Below are 12,118 nucleotides of genomic sequence, written 5' to 3' on the forward strand. Positions count from 1 at the left end.
ATTACTTAGATGCACGTTATGTTGTAATATTACAAATTTTATCCAATTTTGGTGTGTCCAGATATATGGACTTAAAATTAGGTGTAATTTGTTATAGATACATTCTATCCAAAATGGATTCGTATGTATCTAGGATACATAGACAAATCTCGTGTCCTCGCTTCCCTTCCATTTCACTCACCACTCTCTTATCTCGCTAGCGTATCTAGGATGCATCACACCAGATATAATGATACATGTATCTCATGTATCTAGTATCCTACATACATGCTAAGCACTAGATTTTTTGCTAGTACTATTATTGAAACAACACCATTATTCGCCATATTTGGTTTGAAAATCTTCTTATTTTCTTGATGTTATATAATTCTAAGTTTGAAAAGAAAAAAAAGTCTAGCCCACCCAGCCCGCGGCCCTTCTAAAGTTTGGTTGGGTTGAGCATTTTCAGGCCCTTCAAATGGAGGGTCAGCCCGTCCTAGCCCATCAAATTCAAGGCCCTTGAGGCTTGGGCCGGGTGGGGCGTAGCTATAGCCATCCCAGGGTATCCAACTGGCCACACTCCATCGGAAAATTATGTTATATATATATATATATGTCAAATTCTACATTTAAAGAATATATTTTTAAAGTTGGATACCCTTGACAAAGTTATGCCTTTGGCGTAGTGGTAATGTGTGTCCATTTGAATGAAGAAATTTTGGATTTAAACCCCAAATAACTTAATATTTTTTTGTTTTATTCTGAGAGTCACACATCATTATTCTTGGACACTCATAATAAAACTATTTTCATATATGATGTGACACAAGCTTTGAATTATTTTTTTTGGTTTTCCACCCGATGTCCGGTACTCACATTGGAGCTTGACTAAATTCGAATTGGCGCCGGAAAGTCCCACATTGGGGGGTAAAATGCTCCCTAACAAAGGCGACTCCGTACCCAAAGGGGCTCGAACCCGAGACCTCTTGGTTAAGGATGAATGAATTCTTATCACTCCACCACAACCCTTGTTAGTGACAGAAGCTTTGAATTAATTTGAAGGTTATTTTTTTTTTAGCTCTTGAAGTTGTAATATAATTCGTTTTTGGCTTTTGAATAATTAAATACAGTATAATCTTTCGTTTTGATTAATTTATCCTATATTTTTATTTTTTGTATATAGAGTTTATAATCACAAAATAAAAAAAAAATTCTTGTCTTAAATCAAATAAAAAAAAACAAAGTAAAATGGAGGGAGTATCATTTATTATTAAAATATTGTCCAAAAAGGATTAGCCCGCGAAAGTTTCACTCAAACCCGACCCACCCTTTTCCCTCTTCTTTCTCCTTTTTGCAATTCATAAGTAATTTTCCCCTTCTTCTTCTCATAAGAGGAAAATTGGGGAAATGGCGATGGAGATTTATCGAGCCCTAAGTTATGGCCTATCACCGCTGATTCACTTTCGCCTGCGGTGGCGCTAATTGCTCCTCCTCGAACATCCTCTACGCTGGCGGCGAACTTCTACGATCAGTATGTATATGAGAATTAGTGCGTCATATTTGGAATCTGCAGTTAATCTGCCCAATTTGTTGATCGGTATATTTATCACTGCTTCTTTTTTCATCCTAATATGAGATTTGTTTGCTGTAATGTGGAATTAGGTGAAGGAATATGCGCGATTCCTCTAATTAAATGCTGCGTAGAAAAGAGGAAACTATCACACCAGCACTGCGAGTCTCAATTTTGAATCTAAAGACTATTTCTGTTTACATTATATTTTATTTTGATCCTTCGTTATTTCGCTAAGTTTTTGGTGATAAACAAATTTTGTGATGTGATAATGGTCTAACAGATCAATATTTTGCATTAATTGTTCTAGTTTTTGTATGGTTTCTCATCTGACAGTGACAATGATCTTCTCTATATAAATACACAAGAGTAGTTTAGTTTTCTTCTGCATAAAATGGAAGTTATTGTGGGGAGGTTTAGAGAGGGTGTGCTTTTGGATTTATGCAAGTTTTACTTACTCTCTTTACTTTTGCTGTTGTTACGGTTCCTTTTTCCTCCATTCTATGCAATGCTTTTTTCTAGTATTTGTTTTGACTTCCTTTCTTCTATATGTTCTTTGATATGCAGTGCCTGAGTTGGGGTCTTTCGGAAATAATTTCTCTACTTCCATGAGGTAGGGGTATATTGTTGTTCTTACTATCTTTACTAGCTAGAACACCATTATTACCCAAAAAAGAAAACCTAGAAGATCATTGTCTACTATGATATTTCCATTTCCTCTTCCTAATCAAGATTTATGTAGAAAAAGAAGAAGAAATTGGAAAGACTGAAATCTTCCAATTTCTGAGAATTAAACAGTAGCATGAACAACGATTACGTACATGTTAATAGTAGTTGAAGTCTTGTAGAATCTGTGTCGAAAAAGAAATTGCTTCAAGCTGACTACGTTTATCTTGGAAACTGATAGTTTCATGATGTCTCGGGTTCAATCCTAGCATAGACAAAATCACTACATGATTTCTTTCCAATTGTCCTAGGTGGACAGAGTTACTTGGTTCATATTGTTGGGAGGAGGTGACATGTATTTTGTGGAATTAGTCGAGGTGCGCATAAGTTGGCTTAGATACCATAGTTATTCAAAGAAAAGAAAAGAAGAGAGTGTGTGTTTTTGTATTTTATTTCTTTCATAATGGGTTATGTTAGAATGGATGCGTCCACCAGTGATCACTGGACCAGTCCCTCGACAGAATATTAGTGCGGAAAATAGATAACTCAAAGTAAAACAAGCACAAGGATTTTACGTGGAAACCCCTTGCTCAAGGGCGGTGAAAACCACATGTACTCACATGATTTCAACCCAAACTCCATTTCACTCAAACAGAGCAAAGTTTCAGATTACAAACTCTTGCAACTTAGGAATTAAAACTCTTTAATCACTTCCCCCTTACTGTAGCAACTCTAATACAAAGGAAACTATGCAATAACTCTATTTCCCACTAAACCAAGTAGCTCTAATTGATCTAGACTTTAAGAACCCAACAATGCTAACCACCAACTCTGGTCTCGACGATAAGAGCATAAACAAGCAGCAACTCTGCTGCACCACACATCAACTAACTCTTGTTGACACTCCTAGGCAACTCTACCCAAGAGAACATCAAAACAATTATGCAAAAAAGCTTGACTAAAAATGTAGATGATTTGACTAACTAGTTCTAGTTAATACGACTCAAACTAAAGACTTAGACAAACAACTGATCTACTATCCTTTATAACTTGGGAGTTGATTTACAATATAAGAACATAAGACACAGAGCTCAAAAATACAACAACGACGCTTCAACATTTCATCAGGTCTTTTGTTGAGTATGAGTAGTGTTCATCCTTGAAGATGACTTCTTCTTTGTGAGCTTATGAATTTTCAGAGATTCAAAACTTTGTTTGTCAAATCTTGAGTTTATGTCTTTTGAGAAGAGACTATATCAAATGGACACAAACCCCTGGGGACGACATCATTGCCAGAGAGCTTGCTTCTCTAAAAATACGTGCACCAACAATATCAGAGTTGACAACTTTTTGACAGCTGTCTGTTTCATGTACGCAGTCTTTCCGGGACCAGGTCCCTTGCGGTGTGTTCTTTGATGCTTGAGTTCTTGAAAAGACTTGCGAGCTCTCTCTTTTTGAATGAATAATGTTGTTTGTTTATTGTTGTATATATCAATCACCAACAAGAGTTTTGACCACTGAAACAAACAACCTCGTCTGCCCTTCCTATTGGTGAAGTACACTGCACTTTTCACCAACCAACCTGACAAGACAACTTTACAGCTGTACACCATTTTGAACCTAGACGAGAGCACTCTGCTAGAGACCGGGTCCCTGCATTTGTGAGGATCATCAAAATTCAAAACACTTAGAATACAACATGTTAGTTTGTCCACATGGAGCGACATACGACCTGTACCAATCCAACAATTTCTTATTGCTTACAGAGGAGACATGATTTCCAAATATAATATTATGTTGGTTATGGGATATAATATTGCCTTGCTTAGATGGTTTGGCTTGGGACATCCATAATGAAGGTCTCAAATTCGAAATCTCTTGTCTGCAAGAGTAGAGAGTTTGTCTTCTGGGTCGAGCTAGTCGAACGGGGCTTGTGTAGTGCAGTTTACCGATTTTGTGTGATTTGCAAGCTATTGCATAAAAACGGAGTTTACGATATTGTATTTCTCTAGCGCTCTTTGAAGTTGAAAACCAAAAAGACTTTGCTAGCGTTCAATAATTCATATCTTATTGGAACAAAATTAAAAAAAGATCCTAGTGTGGACGACAAGGATTTTTTCAAGATAGATAATCACTTCTTTAAATGTGAGCCTGAGGTTACTAAGAACCCTCTGGCTCCAGAATGGAGGGTGGTTCCAGAAGCCCAGGTGCCAACATCAACATAACTTGCCCACACACCTAACCATCAAAAAAGCATGCGAGACTTCAAAAAGACATTCAAAGTTTGATTCATAAGCAACTTCGTAAAGACTATTCAAGCTAAAATTGATTTTAAGTATTACATTTATCACACATGAATTTCTCCAAATTACAATCTTGTTGACAAAGATCTAGATACATACTATAAATATTGTACTAAAGAAACTCCAGTTGCATTACAAATACTTTTTTTTAAAATGGGGAAGGGTGGGGAATCGAACATTCGCCAACAAGGTTAAATTTTAGGTGGTCAACCAACTGAGCTACTAAGATTCCCACATTGCAAATACTTATTATAAGGAACATATGCAAAAAAATGCATACATAATTATAAAGACATACTTGTTGGCTCGAAAAGATTGATGAGTTCTCAAGCCTTTTTTGGTATTACTTTCAAAGAGTCACGTTTTCTGGCTGTTGCACCCATGCTTTCATCCATATTGATAGATTTAGGAGAGACACCATCAGGAAGCTCCCATTTGAATTCGTGAAGCAACGATCCTAGAGCAAAATGCATCATGCGATGACCTAAAGGCAAGCCAACACACATCCTCCGTCCAGCACCAAATGGAATTAGCTCATAATGCTGACCCTTCACATCTAATTTAGAGCCAAGAAACCTCTCGGGCTTGAAACTCATAGGGTCGTCCCAACATTCAGGATCTCTTCCAATTGCCCAAGCATTTACAAGAACTCGAGTACCTTTTGGCACGTCGTACCCCATGAACTTGGTGTCTTGAATTGTCGCTCTTGGGAGCAAGAAAGGCAGAGGAGGATGTAAACGAAGCGATTCTTTGATTACAGATTGCATATAAGGAAGATTTTCGATGTCACTTTCTTCAAACTTCTTGTTTGGTCCTATAACTTTTGATATCTCTGTTTTCACTTTGGCCATTGCTTCTGGATGGCGCAAAAGCTCTGTTAGTGCCCATTCTACGCTGCTGCTAGTCGTCTCTGAACCGGCTAAAAACATTTCCTGATGCAGAACCGTATATAATCAGTGTATAGTATATGTATACCAGATAGGAAAAGTGAAACAGTGAACCCAGCCGGCTATTTGTGTAAAGGTCTCAAAAGAACTTACATTAACTTTTCAATCAAATTAGTCCTCATAATTAAAGTGAGCAATTGTAGTAAAAGACAAGAAATGAAGACTGTTAAGTGAAGACTGAGGCCTGAGGAGCATAAATTATGTCCTAAGCAGAACACATTTTTCTGCTCCAGATACAACTAATTGAAAAGAAAATCATTAATTTTGAAAAGATAAGTGTAGAGATTTTTTTTTAAAAACCTTACCACTATTAATACTTTGATCTCATGTTCTGATAATTTAGCTGGCTCATCTTTTCCAGTGCCTTCAAATTCAAGCAACACATCCAAGAAATCTTTCCCCTTCTCCGCACCCTTCTTTCGCTCTTCCTCGCGTTCCTTGAGAAACATAGACATGATCTCAATTGCCTTCCCCATGTCTCGTGCCATCTTCTTCCTCAAATTTTGTAAATCAAACTTTCTAAGAAATGGAAATATGTCAGAAACATTAGCAACACCTGACCACTCCATGATTCCCTTCATGGCATTGAAGAAATCCGAGGCTTCCTCGGATTCTGGATCAGCCAAGTCTTTCGACAGAATCAAATTCCCTAGCATATTAAACGATGCTAGGAACACAAAACGTGTTACCTCAATCCCACTTCCTTTTTCAGCAGAATTCGCTGCTTTCTCTATCCATTTTACCATATTATCCACACATTTTCGCCTTACTGGCACTGTATCACTAATCTTTTTGTGTACAAACATCTCCACAGTACATATTCTCCTTTGAAAGCGCCAAAAGGAGCCATATCGGCCTATAGCCAGAGACCCTTGATAGTAATTGTGTGTCTTATTTACATCAGGTATGAATCGATCTGCAAAGGATGTATCATGGTTCTTAAATAATTCTGCAGCAGCCGGAGCTGTTTGAACAACCATAATGTTGGTTGAGGTGCCAAGTTTTAACCACAAAACAGGGCCATATTTCTGTTTTAGAGCTGCCATTCTTTTGTAGGGCTCTGTTCCTAGTTCAAACATGTTACCAAAAAATGGTAATCCAGGTGGTCCTGGAGGTAATTTGTAAGAACATTTTGTAGTCTTTTTCTGAGAAAAAAATAGGATGAAAACTGGTAATAAGATGATTGAAGAAAAACACAGATAACTCCATTCCCATTCCATCTCTCCTATACTTTTTTTAGTGAGTTTGCTATAAATTATGTGACGGATGCTCTTATTTATAATGTTATATTGCTTCTCATTACCTCATAACCATTTAACTTGGTACTGTTTATTCAGTGCGCAACTAAACTATTTTTGTCCTAATTACCCTTCAAAAATCAATTACCTATAAAGTTCAAATTTTGGCTCCACGCGGCAGCTATGGCCTTGAGCTACATGTTATGTGTGTGTCAATTAGATATGAGCTTTGATTTTTCTTTTTGAAACTTCAACCCTGGTTTGCTTGTATAGTTAATATACTTAGGTTAGCTCAACATTTTCAATGCTTATTAATATTGTCGGCGTTAATGATAAATTACGTCCACAAAAGATGTTTCTTTGCTTTACCATACTATTTATCTGACAAGATAGTAGACGTACTTAGAATAATTGCGATCACTATTCATACAGTAAAATGATAAGAAAATGTTGTAAATTGGTACCCAATAATTGGCACTTGTCGATTATATGCAGGGGCGGAACTTTGTAGCAGAAGGGATTTCGGGCGAATTCACTGGCTTTTCCGTAGATCCTATATTCATATTAAAATATCAAATAAAACGTACATATAAATTTCCTGCGAACCCTCTAACACATAGAGGCGGGTGGCCCAGTGGTCTCCCCGCACCCAGTGAAATCATTCAATACACGCACCATGGATTTAAAACCCACTCACGGCACCAATTTTTTGGAATTAATTTCAGATAAAAACATTGGATTTTTGTTTTTATAAAAAATAGAAAATTGGCAAATGATAATTTATATTTAAAAAATAAATAATTGAAAACCGGTATAGAAAATTGGCAAATGATAATTTTTTTTTTATATATATAAACAGAAAAACGGTTAATGATAATAAAAAAAAAGTGTTTGGATCATACTTTAAAACAATATCTAACTATTGATTTCTACTCAGATATTCAAAAAAATTTAACCCAAATATAATTTCATTGATTTCTACTCAAATATTCAAAAAATTTAGCCCAAATTTATTTTCAAAAATTAGGATTCTAACTTTTATTGTTGATCTGATGGCTATCATCCGACCTCTGCCTTCGATATGTACTATGTACTCTCACCTCTCCTTTTTCATTTTTTTTTATTTGTTTGCTTTTACACCGTAGAATTATCTATTCAAAAATCAATTTTTAATATTTTCTAAGGTTATCTCACATATTGATAATTGATTATAGTAAATAATTGTTATTTGCTTTTCGAAATTATAACTTTTGAAGGTAGTAATAGTTCAAGGTCACAATGAAACTAGTAAAATATATATTTTAGGTGCGAAAATATTAATGGTGAATTAAATATTTTTCTCACTTAAAATAGTATTTTATATTATAATAAAAATATTCAAGAATTATATTTAAAAAATTATTCATCTTTCATTAACAATATTTTAGAACTTTAAATTAAATTACTCAAATCTTCATATTATTAAAATAAGTTTTTAGAATAACAATATCTAAGGTAATGTTTTCAACCATGACAAACATCTCATTAACATAATTTGTGTTTTGTGATTTTTAAGATCGTTATTTTTTTAAAAATTTAAAACCCACAAGTCTGAAATCCTGGCTCCGCCTCTGATTATATGATACAATTAGATAAACACTAAAATTTCTAACGATTAAATCCATTTTTAAGTTATCATACTCCTTTTGTTTCAGTTATGGAATTGATTTGTCATGAAGTTTAAAAAGAAGAAAAAATAAAATTTGTATAGCTATCAAAGCTTCTCATTAAGGATAGAATAAAATGCATTGAAATACGTTAATCTTTTTGGATGGATTCATAATTTTCCCATAAAGAAATAATATCACGTGAAATAAAATACAAAAAGCAAACAAAACACAGTGATGACTTTCAAGAAGAAAATAAGTTGGTTAGCTAGGTCAATCAATATCTCTTTCATGTTAATAATGTGAATATAAATATATTCAAGATAATTACGTTAAATATGAGAACTCTTTTAAATAAATTATATTCGGGTATTCTTGGCAAATCACGTACAATGTTTCATAGTCTATATTTTCTATGCAAACCATCCAAAATGATAGATAAGATAACCATTAAGTCGTTATTACATTAATTGCTCAATTAGTAAATGTGAGTAAATCTCAATTAACAAAAGGCTTAAGTCTGACCTCTTAAAGTTATCCGCATATTAGTCACTTCAATGGTGAAAAAATATATACGTATTGAACATTTTTCTGACCCTTAGTTAAAAGAGGAAGTGTGTAATACACATGTATATGATGTGGCAAAGAAGACATGTGCCATTTAATTTAAAATCATTATAAAAATGAATTTTGCATATAAACAAGTTCAAATCTAAGTAGTTACTGCTTGACTCACGAATCCTAGAAGTATCAGCTCCTTCCTGTCGAACTCCCCTTTGCTCACCAATCTGAGTAGTTACTACTTGACTTAGAATTCTAATTGCCTCTCTGAACTCGGCATTTGAAACTTCCCCTTGATCTTGCACTCCCGGGGCATATGGTAACTCTTGCTCATCAACATAACGTCTAGGAAGACGCCCTCTGCCAACTCTTCGTGGAGGCATGACTATCTGAAACATGCGTAAGCACGGATTAGATAGAAACTTTTTAGAGATCAACTCTAACGCATGAGATGAGTGTGAAAGAAATGAGAAATCTTTCTAAATGTTGTAGCCTCCCAATTATAGATGTGGTGCGCTTCACACCGATAACTAGGACTTTACAGACACGGCTTCATAGACTCCCTAGGACTCTTGAACTTGCTCTAACACCAAGTTTGTCACGCCCCAAGCCTACACCCTGGACGTGGCTGGCACTCGAAGACCATTGCTGGCTCCCAAGCGAACCCTTGGCTTGGCTTACTTAACTCAGCGGAAAACTCAATGCAATGCAATGTTTTAAAACAACCTGACTGAAATAAAATCTGTCCAAAAAGGCAACTTGAGTCTCAAAATAGAATATTTACATATATACATAGATGAGAGACTCCAAACCAACTGACTGACTGTCTATGAAACCTCTATAATACTAAGATGGATGTTGGGACAGACCCCGCAACACCCTAATAAAACAAAACTGAGAGAACAACATAATCGAGTCCTCCGGAACACAAAGAGGCTCACCACTGACTCGGAAGTACTCAACTGGATCAACGGCGAAACGGATGCTGGCCCTGGGTACCTGTGTCTGCATCACAATAAGATGCAGGCCAACTGGCATCAGTACATTGAATGTACGAGTATGCGAGCTGGAAAGCTAAACCACAACTTAAGCTTGAAAAGAGTATAAAGGAACTCTTACCTTGGCTTTGTTCAACTCATGAATAACTGAACTCAATATATAAAGCAATACGACACATGCAATATATAAAGCTTGTAAAATAGTGTAAACAACTTAGCTTGTTAAGGGTAAAACAATAACAACTCAACTTTACTTATATAAAAGTAATATAACTTTAGTGGGAGACTCTTTCAACCGACAATCACCACTATGAGCCCTAGTGGTGATACAACGTTTTACCTCACGTTGCCCAAAGACCATCATATACCTTGCCGTGATATAGGAAGCTAACTTTACTAAGTGGATCCATTAGCTTAATCTTAAGGATTCATCTAAAAAGTATGACCCGTTAACTCCCATGTTGGCGCATGGTTCTTATGGAGAGTTGAGTTTATATGAACTCGTGTCCCCAATTCGGTGCTCAAGACTACTCCCAAAAATACTTAGCTCATAAGTGTTTTAAACACGTCTTTCTTTATTTGAGATAATTACTCAAAACTTTGCCCGAAGGCTCACTTGGAAACAATGTTCCTTTTTCTTGAAAACTAGCCCAAAGGCTCTTTTGAAATCATAGTTCCTTTCTTACTCAAATGTAAAAAAACATTTGGAAACTTCTTTGGGAATACATAGTTCCCTAATAACTTTTGAGAAATGAACTCAACTTTAAACTCTTGACTTAACTTGCAACTTGACTTAACTTGAAACTTGAGCCTTAAAAATGAAGTTAAAACATTCAACAAAGACTCTTGGAAAGCTTTAAAGACTTGTTTTGACTCCCTTCTTGAACTTCTAGACTCAACTCTTAACTTCCCTTGATTTGGAAACTTACTCTCCTTGAATTGGAATCATGGATTCAAGGTATTTGCTCACGTGTTATGGACGAGTTCTTGACGTTTAAACGTACCTTGGGGTGTTGGAAACAACTAGGGAACATAGGTACAACACCTAGGAACATGTATGAGAAAGTGGGGAAAAAATGGGAAGACTTGGCGCTCTAAGAGGCGCGGAGCGCCAGACCTCAAACTTCAGAGAGGTCTGGTTGGGGCTCTGGTAGGGGCGGCGCCCCAGGGGCTGAACCTCAGAGTCCCTCTTGGGGCGCGCTGGCTGGCGCGATGCCCCAACCCTTTTCCCCGAAAACTTGACTTTTCTCCTCCTTTTCTCCAACTCTAAACCTTCCAATATTCAAAGCTTCAACCCCCAAGCACTTAGGATCATCAAAACCCTTAACATACACTAGTTTCAACTCAAAAACACCCCCGGAAACATACACCAAACCAACAAGAACTACAACATAACACAACTACAACTTCAATAATTCCAACCTACAACTTCAATCAAACATAAATAATCTCTTCTCGAAATTAAACGAGCTTGGCGTGTGGGGTAAAGAACAAACCCAACACTATGAACTCACATACCTAAAAGGGATCACCACCGACGATATCCACGACGATCTTTTGACAAAATCTTGCTTCTTCTTCTCCTTTCTCTCCTTTCTCTCAAGAACCCTAAACCTTACTCTTTTTAAAAAGGGAAAAACTGATCACAATTAAGTCTTACACCTTAATATATATCCAAAGACAAGGCTAGGGAAAAGACCAAAATACCCTTACAAATTTCCGGACAGATTTCCTGCCAACTGCCCAACTTTCAAAGGGAATAATTCGCTCATACGAACTCAGAAACGAGCAAACTTTATGGCGTTGGAAAGACCAATCCGCGAACTTTGCAACCATAACTGGAACCACACCTAGATTATCCTGAGCTAGGAGTTATAACTGTTCAAAGTTGGCCAAAAATTCATTATTTTCCATACTTGCCAAATTTTCCAGATTTTTAAATTTTTTCCAAATATGAAAATTTCCAATTCTAAGCCTCTTCCTAGTTATTTCAAATTGTCGGATGTTACATTTTAGCCGTGATAATGATTGGAGAGATCAATTACTTGGGTGAATCAATTATTAACTCAACTTATTTTGACATGCTCAAATTCAAACCAATTCACCCATGTAACACTCCTAATCATATTCTATTTATAGGGAAATTCATACCAACAAACTCTTGAAATTTATTATGGGACCTTATGGCCCATTTATTATCTCAACTATGC

At 36.1% G+C, this 12,118-nt stretch overlaps 1 protein-coding gene across 1 annotated transcript; it reads right to left on the reverse strand.

The window, feature by feature from the left end:
* Positions 1-4,684: 4,684 nt before the first annotated feature.
* On the reverse strand, positions 4,685-6,696 carry LOC125806803 (cytochrome P450 76A2-like). Its single transcript, XM_049486554.1, has 2 exons — positions 5,771-6,696; positions 4,685-5,450 (listed from the first exon to the last, which is right to left on the reverse strand). Exons 1-2 carry the CDS (start codon positions 6,683-6,685, stop codon positions 4,845-4,847), a joined length of 1,521 nt encoding a protein of 506 aa, XP_049342511.1. The 5' UTR covers positions 6,686-6,696; the 3' UTR covers positions 4,685-4,844.
* Between the last annotated feature and the right edge of the window lie 5,422 nt (positions 6,697-12,118).

The sequence above is a fragment of the Solanum verrucosum genome, unplaced genomic scaffold, assembly GCF_900185275.1.
Source record: "Solanum verrucosum unplaced genomic scaffold, falcon-dt-bn FXZP01000196.1, whole genome shotgun sequence".
Classification (NCBI taxonomy): domain Eukaryota; kingdom Viridiplantae; phylum Streptophyta; class Magnoliopsida; order Solanales; family Solanaceae; genus Solanum; species Solanum verrucosum.